Genomic DNA, 14,614 nt, shown 5'->3' on the forward strand with positions numbered 1-14,614 from the left:
CCCCTCCCCACACGGGGAGATCACAGGAACTGAACTTGACAAAGCTCTTCTCTGGTGCAGAGTCAATGGTGGCAAGGTCGAGGGCTGGGGGCTCAGGTGTCCCGGCATGGGTCGCACCCTGGTAGCCTCCGCAGGCCTGGACTTAGGCGTCAGAGAGCACCCTCTGTCCCTGCTCCTCTTCTGCGGCCCCAGGGAATGAGAGCGGTGCCGCTTCTCAGAGCATGCTGGGCCCCTCAGTGCCAGGGAGGTTTGTTGGTACCATGGCTCCTTTGGTGCTGGGGACGCCTGACAGTGCAGAGGCTTCATCAGCGCCATTTCCTTTCTTGCCACAGGCTCTTTCGCACCAGCCGGGGCACTCCTCACCGACGCCAATGAGCCTGCTCTCTGTTCTGCAGGTCAAAGGATGGCCTACATTAGTAGGAACTTTAAGCGTTGGCTGTGTTCCTTTTGAGTCCTAGGCTTGAAACTTCTGCAGATCTTGCACTTCTCTTTTAGATGAGACTCCCCCAGACACCTCAGACAGGCCAAGTGTGGGTTGTTCCTGGGCATAGGCTTCAAGCAGGACCCACAGGACTTAAAACCAGGCATGTCCCGTCCCCGGAAGGAAGGAGAGCTAACAACCCGCTAAGCGGGGTACATAACTAATCAACTATAACTATCAAATGAACCATTCAAACTATTTACAGATACTTAAGAAAACAAGACATGAGGGAAGCACTTTCTAGGCAAGAGTAGCAAAGTTCCAGCGACCCTTACGGCAGTAAGAAGGAACTGAGAAGATGGACAGTCAGACCCTATACAGAGCGCCATAGTGGTGTGACTCCAGGGGGCACCAGGGCGGACTCTGTGGGTATTTCTGAGGGAAAACTTTCCAGTGAATTGTGCACACAGTACACGCACATCTACTTGGAATCAACATGAGCAAGCACTTGAAGAAGAATGTATCATTTGTCAAAGAAAATTGAAAAATGAATATAAATATGCAATATATTACACACTTTTTGTTACTCAAATAGCATTAAGTTTAATTATTTAAACTTTGGCCCAGCTTATGAGCTGTGACAAAGAGAGCTCAGCACAGCTCAGGGATAAGGGGTACAAAATTGATTTACAGTTGATCCTGAAACCATCTGGTGCCAGTCTCCATCATAAACTATACATTATAAATATATAAATCCTGAAGGCTATCCTGATTTATGCTAGCTAGCAACAGCCCCAAAAGCCATTCCAGCAGCCAGGGAGCAGCCAAGCACAAATACTAAAAAGTGCTTCCTCCTTTACATGGCAACACCCAACTAACATAGCTGCAGGGAGGGGTGTGGTGTACGATCGACTTCTCCAGCCCTGCACCAAGGAAATACGTCTGTGACTCACTATGGCTGCTGGGGGGGCAAGCCCTGGACTTCTATTTGCAGTAATTTTTCTTCATTGTTACATTATAACTTACTTTTCAAGAACAGGTGGAATTACTAACTCAGGACGCATTAGTGCAAGATTTTGTAGGGCTTGAGCAGCTTCTAGGCTTCCAGTTTTACTAAACATAGCCAGAAGGACAGGCTGAATAATGCATTCTACAAAGTCTGTAACATCTTGATCCGTAAGTTTATGGCTATCAGGCACAGGAGTTAGCCAAGTCTTCTTTTTGTAACGTTCACGATGCAGTCTTCTAACAACACTACTTGGTAACCTTTGAAGTAGTTTCATCAGCTTGTTCTGTTAGATACATAACCAGACGTAACAATCAATTTCAAGTAATTAGCAGTGAGGACAGTGGCAAAACTTGATCTGTCCTTCCTACACCAGGAACTCAAAAATAAGCTGTGTTAACTTCAGGACAGTTACTCAACTACAAAATGGATCAGAACCGCAGGAATATAGTAAATTTAAATGTTCAGAGTTCACAGAGAGAATTCAGTTCATAGAACATTACAAGCTACTCTGTACATGTCATTCCTAATCATTCTATTAACATTTAAAACACATGTTTATATACTTTGTACAATTACTAAATAGCTCTAGGGGAAAAAAATCAAATAAATGAAGATTACTTACCAGTAACTGGAGATCTTCAAGCATACCCTCTGCACATTCACATTTATGGGGATATTCTGGAATATGTGAACCACCCTTGTGATCCTGGTGCTGCTCAGGGATGAGGCAAGCCGCTGGCATGAGTTATAGCAGCTTTGCCACTACTTGTGCCAGTTACCATGGGAGATGCCCCTGCACTACTAGTGGTACAGGAGCCACTAAAATACCTCTAAGCCAGCCAAAGATCCTCTGGGGGCCAAGAAATCCAGCTTTAAGGGTGTTAGGGAATCTATCCTACTTCACAGACTATATTTGCCAAGCAAGAGAGGAAAGGCACTAGCCCTTGTGTCTATTATCCACAAGTATCAAGAAATATCTATCCCCAGTGACAAAGAGTTAATATTTAAAAAAAAAAAAAAAAAAAAAAGCTAGAAAGATTGAGTAAGTTAACCTGGTCTGTGAAGCATACCTGATTTATGACAGGTATGGGCACATGCTGAAATTCAGTTCAGCGAATTGTTCATCAGTAATATTTTCACCATTTGCAATAGTAAATTACTTTTCAGTAAGCTCATTTCTGCCCTAATTTACACACAAGCAACTTGAATTAAAAAAGCTCGCTGAAGGCAGAACTGGACCCAATAATTTTTCGTAACTTTATCTCGGATACTTCTAATTAAAAGTAATTGTTGGCGATAAAAAAATACACTAATTTTATCTCCCAAAAGTACTATGAAGTGAGAGAGAGAAAAATCCAGTTCTGTTGAGAACTGTAATGTCAATTTTAACTGTGAAAATTAAGCTACGGTCTATATGCAATACTAAACAGTAGAACTAAAAACAGCATAAAATGTTAAGTAGTGGATTTTTTAGCTGTGCTTTTAACAAAAGCTCAGTTCATGTTGATTAATCAATATTAGATTTTGCTATACTTACAAATTTAGGAGAACACTGTTATTCTCTTAACTAAGAAAGTGTGCTTCAGACACTAGAATTATGCTATCACTTATTCTAAAATCAGGCTATACTAGGTGCTTGAAAAACTGACAGACACAGTAGAGACTAACAGCAAATTTAATTTGACACGTTCATTTTCCCAGTTTATTCTATAAACAACTACAAAATAATCAATGTTTTCTTAATAAATAATGGTAGTTTTCTGGCTCCTTTTCAGTTTATCTCACATATCACACTAGTGCTTTCCTGGAAGCTTATTTTTTAAAGTGTACACATAGTGCATAGTAATCTATTATAGAATGAAATTGTTTGCATAAAACAGTATGCACCCTTTTACTAAAAACGAAGAGCACAGTAAAGAAAAACTCATGATAAAATTATAATCCCAATCCAAATTTAAAATCTTAAAATCAAAGCATAACAAACTCACCAGCCATCGACCATTATTTGAAGGATGGTAAAACGATGCAATGCTATTGAATAATCCAGACAAGTGCTTCTGTACTAGTTTACTTGGTCCGCCCTGTCCAAAACCAAATACATATATATTTAATCTATTTAACAGAAAAAGCATGAAAAAGGACATTGTCAAGGTCGGAAATCAAGTTTAACCTACCCAAAATAGATTATTCAGAATTATGAGGAACAAGTTTAAGATCAATATAATATCCTTCCATGACAAAGGCAACATAGTTTAACTAACAATTAGTCCACCAACAATAAACTCAAGTCACTGCACTTGTTTTAGGTCACAGAAACATTTTATTATCTCTCTATGATTTTCTTGTGAACAGGAAGAGTTTTAAAGTTTGCAAGAATTTCCCTTCTCTCTATTTTTAGAATTACCTTTATTACCTATAGAAAAAGGAGACCTCAATATTCTGGTAGTATATAACTGAAGACAAATTCAAACTACTGTGCAAAGGAGATTGAACTTTTGTTCAGCTTTTAGTGAAAAATAGCACTGCCACTAAACATGCCCAAGACCAGACATAAGAAAGCTTAATAATTAAAAGAAATATACATAGGTGAGAAAGGATTAGATTTATATTGGTAAACGTCAGTTTCACCATCAACAAACCAATGAAAAAATATTTCCATCCATGATAATCAAGATTTACACATAAGCAAAGAAAGATGAAAGAAAAAAATGCTGCTTGAGAACTTTTTAAGAGTTTGATTTAAGGATATTTGCTTTGTATATTTTGACATGTGATGTTGACAACTTGTGTTTTAACAGTTACAAAGCTTTAACTTTTACTAAATCTCAATGTCGACTGTCATTAAATAATTACTGTCTGACCCCCGTCCATAATTTCCCACAACTGTGAAAATTTAAATTGATTAAAAAAAATTTAAATGCTTAAAAATAAACATCAGTATTATTGGTCAAAATAATTTTTAAAAAATCATATTTTGCCAACCCTAAATATACATGATTCTAAGTGGGGTGTGGCCTATTTATCTTAGAAATTCATATTCAAATTTCTATAAATGCTGAGAAAGTTAATAGGATGGATAGTAACAGCACAGTTGTAAGTCAGTAAGAATAAAAAGCAATTTACTTGAGATTTGAACATGTATGCTTCCTGAATAGATATTTCCATTTAGAAAAGGTCAGCTACTAAGAATGATTAATTTATTCCAAGTAGTAATGTTGGCAGGCTATAGCATACTGCTAGTTACAAAAGGAAGGTTTCTGTTATTGTTGGCCTGTCTTTACATTCTTTAATGAAACAACATAGCTTCATTTTAATGTAGTAACATCATCCAAAATTAAATTCATGGTTCTTTAATTATCCTTGCAGGATGCGAGGCAGATCCATTAAAATTTGGATGGTAAACATTGGGCTACGATGCAATACTAGTAACAATAAAATTGTAATGAAACAAACTGAAGTTTACTTGTTTTATTTCAATACAGTGTACTCTATTCAGCAATGAAACGATTAGGAATTTATAACATTTTATAGACTGATGACAGAAAATATAGGATTAGGATTCCCCACCAGGCTCTAATGGGTGAGGCATTTATGAAAAACTAATTTTCTGTAACTAAGGACTTGTATAAATAGAGGACTTCAGATCTTTCCAATATACTTTTATGAAAGACCTTATATAAAATTAAGTTTGTTGTGCTAGTCTATTGCTCAAATATTGTTTGGATTACTTTATTCACACTCGTCACAAAAAATGATGAATTTAGCAAATAAATATATTAAGTTAATGCCTAAATAAATCTGTACAAGTTTAAACATCTTGTAAAATTGGATTATGTTTTACATATAATTCTGCTTCTTGGAAGATAGAATTGAAAGTCTAGTCACACAGGACTGTCAGTTTTGGGTCTAGAGCTCACAACACAAGACGGGAGAACTCTCATAGCTGCAAAGTTCTAGAAACCAGGGTACTGGTGGCACACTATAGCCAATGGGATTGGAAAGTGAGGGAGACCTTTAACACAACCATGGCCTCGGAGGGTCAAAAAAACCCAAACCCTTTGACTACAGTTCTCCCTGTTTCACAAAGGGAGCTCAAGACCCAAGAATGAGAATCCTGTTTGTACAGCATCTCTAAAGATCATCACTGTGGACAAACTTCATGCTTGCACTGGACTTTAAATCAATGTAGCTGGCAGTTCATTTCCAAATTGCCATTTAAGAGCAGCCTGAAATAAGCCTTATGTCTCACATTCCAAACAACGGTAAGGCACTACTTTTAAATAAGCATTGGGCAAAGAAAGCCTCAGAAATAAGCATCTGCCGAAGCTGATACTCAGACACGTCATTCATTTAGCTATACAGCAGTCCAGGGCTTTGCATTACCGGTTTTTAATGTACTATTTAAAAAGGATACTAACCATCATGGCTGTGATCCACATTACTGCATGTCCTATATCATAAGCATTTGTTAAGAATCTTGGAACTAAAACTTGACCGCTTCCCACTGGAAGATTCAAACTTCTCAAAATCCTGGTAAATATCTGTTTAAAAAAATTAATATTATTACTTAATATTATTTATAATAAATGTCTGTAGAATATTTTTAATGGAGCAATGGTTCCTGCATGGTTTTGTTATTCATTTTGCTAGAATGAACATCTGCATAAAAAATATCACATGTGCATTTGTCACCGGCTACTAGTAGTCATTGCAGGTCCAAGTCTTAACAGTGGACACAACAAATATAATTTCAGGTTCCAGTATCAAGGGTTTACTCTGAGTCAAACAGTTTTCACATAAAGCTGAAATGCTCTTAACTCCCTGATACTAGAAGAACTACCATGATACTAAAGACCCAGTAATCGGAGATTTAAACTGCGGTACTAGAGAACTAAAATCAGGTTAAAAATTATGCAACAGTTCGGTTATCGGTACAATCTTAACTTCTACCTAATATGCCAAATGATTTGTGTGTACTTTAAACAAAAGTGTTCCAAGAATTACTGTGGGGCACTCCACTTGTAGCCTCTTTTCAGTTATAAAAGGTATCATAGACACGGAATTATTTATTTTTATTCCAATTTTTGTTGATAGATTTGAGAGGGAAAATGGGTGCCAGCAGATTCTTCCATGCACCTATAGTTTGTGGAGATGGAAGGATAGCTAGTCTTTAATATCCTATCTCCACATACTAATTCTGCACAAGAGTCTTGAGGGTGGAGCATAATGGTCCTCATAGTCATCTCTTTGCAGCTAGTAACTCAATGTTACAGCTAATAAAGGAGGATCAAAATACCAATGTCTTTGGGGATTTTGGATAAGGCAAAACAGAAATGGGAGAATAAAGAAATGTTAAGTTTGAATGAAAACAAAACAAAAAACAGGCAAGTATGATTAAAATAGTTCCATAACTATGAAAAGGTATACGAAATTAAAGAAAAAAATCTCAACCCAATTGGTTTAATAAACAAGATTAATAATGCCCACCACATTTTTTGATGAAAGTTATTCAAAAGAACTGGTTACACCACACTTTGAATGCTAATACATAGCTGCTCACTGTGCAGAAAAGGACCTGAGGATTATAGTGGATAAGAAGCTGGATATGAGTCAGAAGTGTGCCCTGGTTGCCAAGAAGGCTAATAGCATACTGGGCTGCATTAGTAGGAGCATTGCCAGCAGATCGCGGGAAGTGATTATTCCTCTCTATTTGGCATTGGTGATGCCGCATTTGGAGTATTATGTCCAGTTTTGGGTCCCCCACTACAAAAAGGATGTGGACAAGTCAGAGAGAGTCCAGCGGAGAGCAACAAAAATGATTAGGGGGCTGAAGCACAAGACTTATGAGGAGAGGCTGAGAGAACAAGGCTTGTTTAGTCTGCAGAAGAGAAGAGTGAGGGGAGATTTGATAGCAGCCTTCAACTACCTAAAGGGGGTTCCAGGGAGGATGGAGCTAGGCTGTTCGCAGTGGTGGCAGATGACAGAACAAAGAGCAAGGGTCTCAAGTTGCAGTGTGGAGGTCTAGGTTGGACATTAGGAAAAAGTTTTTCACTAGGAGGATGGTGAAGCACTGGAATAGGTTACCTAGAAAGGTGGTGGAATCTCCATCTTTAGAGGTTTTTAAGCTGCGGCTTGACAAAACCCTTGCTGGGATTATTTAGCTGAGGTTAGTCCTGCTTTGAGCAGGGGGTTGGACTGGATGACCTCCTGAGGTCCCTTCCAATTCTATGATTCTATGACAGTCTGTACCTTATGTTCACCTTCTTTGCAAAACTATAATGGATTTTGTACAAAGTATGTCTTGTGAGATTTCATTTGAAAACTCATAATTTGCTGATCATTATTGTCCTGGTAAAATATGTGTGGTAACATAAAGTTATAAGATTCTACAGTATGACACTGCTGACACATGTCCCACGTTTAGAAAAGCAGGTACAAACCAGTTCCTCAGGAAACAAAAAGTAAACATCTCAGCCAGGTGTCAACAAAATCAAATGGATTATCACATGGTTAAGTGGCCATTCTTTGGCAGGAAAAAAGGGTGTGAGCAGGAAATCTACATTTTGGCAAAGAAATAGCTGGCAGTTCCTGTCACCACAGACCTTCTGTCTTCTGAACCTCAGCTGGAGGCGATTTTCAAAGAAAAAGAGAACTATAAGAAAAGGGAACAGATGCCCCAAAATACTTTCTCTCTGCCCGTGGCATCAACATCTGAAGAACAAGGAAATTAACGCTGATCTGTGGGCGGAGTCCTGGCTGAAATGATTCCAGCCAATAAGACTGCTAAAGCATGTAGAAAGAGAAACCTTTGCTTTGAACTCATTTAGCTTGTTAAGTTAGATATTAATTGTTTTACCTTTTTTTTTTTCTTGTAACCAATTTGAACTTTTATACCTCTTTACTTGTAATCGCTTAAAATCTATGTTTTTGTAGCTAATAAACTTGTTTTATTGTTTTATCTACACCAATGTGTGTTTGGATTGAAGTGTTTGGGAAACTGCATTTGGGATAACAGGATTTGTGCATATCATTTTCTATTAATGAAATGATTGACTTTATATGAGCTTGTATTGTCCACAAGGATGCTGGGTAGCATAAGACGCACATTTCTGGGGGAAAGTCTGGGACTGGGAGTTTGCTGGTGTTGCCCTGCAGTGTAATTCATAGGTGGCTGGCTATAGTATTCATACAATATAGCTTGGAGTGACTTACATGCTAGAGGCTGTGTGTGAGCTGACCAGGAGTGGTTGCTCTCACAGTGAAGCACCCTGGGTTGGAGAATTGAAGGGACATGGCTGTTCAACAGTCCAGATTGTATCTAGGTAATGTCACACTCTCCTCAGAAGAAACTTTGTGCCCTCAAGATACAGCATATGGTAACTAAGAAAACCAGTATTTATATAACAAGATACATTGGATTTAATCTTGCCGTAAGAGACCAAATCAGATGCAACCTATAAGAAAGCACCCAAATTATTGAGAAGACTGATGAATTTAATATTTTACCCTTGGTGAGGGATTCAAAAGTTAAGTGATGATCATTTAAAAGTCAGGAGACAAGTAGCTATCTGGACATTTATTTCATATATTTAATACACAGTGAAAAAATTGTGTCTGAATTCCCTAAAATAACTGAAGCAAGCAGTACATAAAAGTATCAGTGATACAACTGAATTTGTTTTCTCAGTAAGAAGGGACAGGAGGATATAAGAGTCAGCCATTTAAGTGATACAAAATGGAGCAGTTTATTGGCCAAAACAATCTCTTTCCCACTTTTTGGTATTCTTACAATTTACACTTAGCCTCATGAAGGCATTAATATGATCCTTTTCAGTACAAATATGCAACTGGACTGTTTCCAAGTGGTCAGAATTTTGTAGTGTTCATACCATTGTGACAACAAAGAGCAAACATTCCAGAATATCTTTATTAACTCAAACTTGGAATTGTTTGAAATAAAAATCACTTTGGACTTCTGAAAATGTGTATGCTTACCTCAAAATCTGATCCAAGTTGGCAAAAGCTGGTTTACACTAGAAGATTTTAATGATATGAACAGCTTAAATAAAAAATCTGAGAGATTCAATGAGTATGTGCTGTGCATCAACTAACTCAAAAGGGGTTCCATATCTGGTCCCATTCTTGCAAGTAAATGGGATTAATTGTGCATTTAAAGTAATTCACATGCATAAGTGTTTACAGAAGTGTAGTGCAATATAGTAATACCCTTTTGAGTCAACGGATGAAAACTGCCAACTCCCAAAGCCATACATTGAGAAAGTGAGACTGAGATTTTCAACTGCACATACCTAACTTGAAAATACAATTTTATGAGGCCAAAACAGAGATTATAGGGTAGGGGTGGCCAAACTGTGGCTCGTGAGCCGCATGTGGCTCCTTTATAGTTAAAGGGCAGCTTGAGGAGCTCTCTATGCCCCCGCCCCCTCCCCCTCCATTCTCCACCTACCAGAATGGGGTGAGGGAGCTCAGAGCTTCCGCCCTGCAGCAGAGTGGTGGGGCTAGAGGATTCTGCCCAGTGGGAGGAGGGATTTTTTTGGTTTGTTTTTTTGTTTTTTGGGGGGAGGGGGTCTGCAAATTTGGCTACCCCTGTTATAAAGAATATTTACTTTTGGTATTGTCTACACTGAAATATATCTTCAGGATTAGTGTAATATTATTGCAGGGTAAACAATATCACGTGTAAAAATAACAGATGTTACCTTTGGTACATATGGATCCCAGTCTATGTACCCTATGTTGTCAGTAGCCAAGCGAGCAAAAAGGTTTACTAGATGCTGGGAAAGGAAAAAAAAACAAAAACAGGTCAATATTCCATAGCATACATTTCTAACAGAAGAATTGTAAGCCCATTTCATCAGTGGCCACTGAGGCAAGGTATCAGTTCTCCTCAGCATAAACAGCTGTAAAGGGAGATTTTAAGATCACATTCTCCAATGTCACACAACATAAATTAGGAGTTAAAGAAACCTAATATGATCTGAGAAACCATTACATTTCCTGCATTGAGATCCCCACCTCACTTGTTACTTCTTTTAATATTCATAACTAAAATACAAACAAACAATCTCCAACCCCACATTTCTCCTTCATATTAGGGATACTGAACTATGGGATGTTGTTACATTGTTGGGATTTCATAAACCTAAAAACTATAACAATCACAATAGCCCTTTCCACCCTATAAGCACTGAGTGGCAATCTGGAAAATGCTAACATTCCAAAGGTTAAAAAGGAAAGCTGCATGAGAGAGCAATTTTACACTGCCCAACAAGCAAAACTGCTGGCTTGTCTACTCACAATCCATGACAGCTTGTGGGAGTCATGAAATTACCACCTCTTTCCCCACATTAGAGAAAAGGGAGGAAAAAATGGAACATGATGTGATAGTGTTAAAGTGAAATAATTCACTTCTATTTACAAGCACATTTCAGGACTATTTACTGCTACTTTAAAGGACTAGGAAAAGTAAATACTCACCCCCTCCCATTGGGGAAGATTCTGAACTGAAAACCAAAGGCCTATAAATTCATCAAACCAAAGCCTGAAAGAAAATGAAAGCAAGCGTCATTTCAGCATTGCACCAACCTCTCCTCCTTCATCAGGCACACACTTCATCTCCACTCCACTAGGCAGTCCTCAATCACTTTTTTCTCCTGGTCTCATTTTCACTAATCAAAGGGTTTTATTCCCCCACTGACTGTTTACGGTCACTGAGCTACCACTAGTTCTTTCATTCCCACCTCTGAGCCCAAGCTTCAGTCATTGGAGATCTTTCCTACTCCCTCTCCTACCCTTCTCATCATTTTTGGCTAGCTTTTAAATTAAAAATTTAGTAAGTTTTGTGTTCATAATTTACATCTGAATTTCCCTTATTTCTACCTACCTCAGTCTCACCAATTCCTTGTTCTGCCTTAGTTTTCCTCTCAACTGACACATACACTAATAAGAACATATTCCACCTAATTTGCACCACCCTGCCTACTCTCATGTCTAACATTTGTCCCTAATGTCCAAGACCTATGATAGGCATTAGACTTGATCCCGAATTCTTTCAGAGCCTGGGAGACAAGCTGCACCATTCCTCCACCTAAACTCTTATTTATTTCTTTATCTTACTGAAACCTTTTTAATTCTCTCCTTTAAGTCCTCCCCGAGCCCCATTAAATTAGACGTATTCAAGTAATAGTAAACATGGATTTTTCAAGAACAAATCATGCCAAACCAATCTAATTTCCTGCTATGACAGGGTTACTGGCCTGGTGGATGGGGTTAAGGGGGATATCTTGATTTTAGTAAGGCTTTTGACAGCCCTACATGACATTCTCATATGCAAACTAGGGAAATATGGTCTAGATGACAGTACCGTAAAGTGGGTGCACAACTGGTTGAAAAACTGTATTAAAAGAGTAGCTATCAATGGTTCATTGTTCAACTGAAAACACATATCCTGTGGGGTCCTGCGGGGGTCTGTCATTATTCTATATTTTCATTAATGAGTTGGACTTGGACAACAGAGTGGAGAGCATGCTTATAAAATTTTCAGAGGCTGCAAGCATTTTTGAGGACAGAATGAGAATCAACAAGACAAAATTCAATAAAGGTAAGTAAAAAGTACTACACTCAGGAAGGAAAAATCAAATGCACAACTACAAAAATAAGAACAAATGGCTAGGTGGTAGTACTGCTAAAAAGGATCTTGGAGTTAATAGTTTATCACAAATTGAATATAACCCAACATTATGATGCAGTTATGAAAAAGGCTTATACAGTTCTGGGGTGTATTAACAAGCATGCTCAAGATAAGACAAGGGAGGTAATTGTTAGAGGCCCATGGATTTTGCAAATGCAAAACAACAAAATAAAATGAAAAAACATAAAAAACATAAAATGAAAAATACCTCACCTCATACGGCTGACTGGACTGGACTCTCACTACGAGCATTGCGACCTGATACACAGTCCATAGCACTGCTCATGTCCCTCCATCATGACCAGGGGGGTACAAATTTGAGTGAGTGCCTGAGCCCAGGTAGCCCAATGGGACAGAAGCAGCAGCAGCGGGGTGAGTGTGGGATGGTCTCACTCTGCAACAGCCCATCCGGGCCTCCCACCCTCACCCCATTCTTCAGGCTTCCAATCCAGTTGCAACACCTGGAGCAGAGAGCCCAGCCACAGGAACTGCCACTGTGGGGTGAGTGGAGGGTGGGTTTGCACTGCAACACACTCCACCCCAGGCCTCCCACCCTTCAGCAGCAGGACCCAAGTCCCACAGGGAGAGGGGTAATGGCAAAGTTGGGATTGGGATTCAGTGGGGGTGAGGGAATATATATGGAAGGATAGGGGAGGAGTTCCTGGGATTAATGGGGGGACTTGGGCACTGAGGCTCAATGGTGGAGGGGGGAATATTTAAGGGGGAGTAAGGTTCAATCGGAGAGGGGGAATGCATAAAGGGGGCCTATGGATACTGGTGGCAGGGATGTGGAGAAGGAAGTAGTGGGGGTTGGGAAGATCTGTGATGTCCCATAGAGTTTGTGGGGATGGAGAAGTGGGAGTTATTTGGGGGCTGCAGTCAATTTATTAATGTAAATGTAATAAAATCCTCAAGCCCAATTAATACATGCACACAGATTTCTGTGTGTTTCATCTCTCAAATTTTTCACAATGGATGGCAGATGTTCATCTCAAGCTTCCCAAATTTGTAACAACTGCCATACCTTTAACTTACTAAATTACTCATTAAATTTAATGAGGTGAGTGAGTGCATCTTATAATACATACAAATTGGAAAAGTCATCACATATCTTATGTATTCATTAAAAAGATTATAGGTTTAACAATTTATTTTCTAGCAAAACAAAAGGCGTGTTCCTCTAATAAATCTTCCTCCATCTCTTTTCTGTTTCCACGCTACTGATAGTAAAAGCAACTTCTTTCAGGATTGCAATTTTTATTAAAACCTACAGAAATGAGGAGAGAAAAGGAAGGAGAAGCAAAGAAATAGGAAAGGAAACTTAAGACTAAGGAAGGCTTGGAAGTGCCTCTTTTTTTTTTTTTTTTTTAAATAAAGCTAATTATCTGTAATTCTTGTTCTCTGAAGGCATTTACAGTATAACTGATCCCCACCCTAGATCTACACTCCTAAACTGACTCATAAATTACCATAACACAAAATTCTAACCCCCTGGCTTCTAAGACAGTAGTGCATGCCAACTCAGCTGCTGAAACTTAGCTCATCTTAATGTTTCCAATATGCTCTGCTTCCATCAAAAAAGTGAAAAGATTAATAAATGACTGAAGTGAACTTAATTTACAAGGTAGTTGCAAAATCTAACTCTGAGGTGGCTAAGCAGAGATCAAAATAACACAAACACCTTCAGAAAAAAAGAATTACATGAAATTCTCTTCTCCAACAGCAGTTATCTTATAATAGATCCATACTTCTAGGACTGGTTCACACTTACCGCGTGATTTGGCAGCAGTCGACAGGAGTTACGCAAACTACACAGAGTAGTTTGCGTAACTGACGTCGACTGCTCTGCTTCCCTTCTGCGCGCTGTTCTCACTGAGCTGAGCTGTTCCCGTCGGTTCAATGCTACGCTACTTGAGGGGGTGGACTGACTTAGTTGACTTTCTGATCGATTGAGTAGGTCTCACTGACCGCTCAATCGATCAAGAAAGATCGATCTGGTGGTGGCGATTTTGCCGCCATCGGTCTTAACATAGCCCTAGATGCTCAACAGCAAAAAAGGATGTCACTATAGGTGTAAATACAGAACTATAATACAGAGACCCACATCAGCAAGGTCTGGGAAAAGAAAGGTAATACATACCTTGATAATAATATTTACCCCCCTCCACCCCAAAAAAAAAAAAAAAAAAAAAAAGTCCAGGTCTTTAGGATAAATTACCTCAGAAGAAAAGGGGAGCCCTAGGCTGCACTGCATATTCTCCTGGTCAGGGATTCGTGCAGAGGCTGGCTGTAGTAACAGTTTTAGTTTTATTTTAACACCTTGAAATAGCACTAAGATATGCAATCCAACAGCCATTTAGATATGACTTCCTGAAACAGCACTGAAATATGCAAGCTGCCCCAATTCATTTCAGTGACACTTGATGTCACTAAAAGCAAGATTATCAAATAATCAGAGGCATATCTGTGCCCC

The 14,614-nt window shown here is 38.8% G+C and overlaps 1 protein-coding gene across 2 annotated transcripts in view; it reads right to left on the reverse strand.

Annotated features, from left to right (window-relative positions):
- Window positions 1–14,614, reverse strand: part of PSME4 (proteasome activator subunit 4) — a 158,882-nt gene that overhangs the window by 106,190 nt on the left and 38,078 nt on the right. For both annotated transcript variants that reach the window (XM_067565144.1, XM_067565143.1), the window contains 5 exons: window positions 10,929–10,992; window positions 10,151–10,225; window positions 5,849–5,971; window positions 3,419–3,511; window positions 1,448–1,713 (listed from right to left, as the gene is read on the reverse strand). In XM_067565144.1, the coding sequence (XP_067421245.1) occupies window positions 1,448–1,713; window positions 3,419–3,511; window positions 5,849–5,971; window positions 10,151–10,225; window positions 10,929–10,992 (621 nt within the window). The remainder of the gene's footprint in view (window positions 1–1,447; window positions 1,714–3,418; window positions 3,512–5,848; window positions 5,972–10,150; window positions 10,226–10,928; window positions 10,993–14,614) is intronic.

This window comes from Emydura macquarii, unplaced genomic scaffold (genome assembly GCF_026122565.2).
Source record: "Emydura macquarii macquarii isolate MOO-44397 ecotype Brisbane River unplaced genomic scaffold, CSIRO-AGI_Emac_v2 contig_2676, whole genome shotgun sequence".
NCBI lineage: Eukaryota > Metazoa > Chordata > Testudines > Chelidae > Emydura > Emydura macquarii.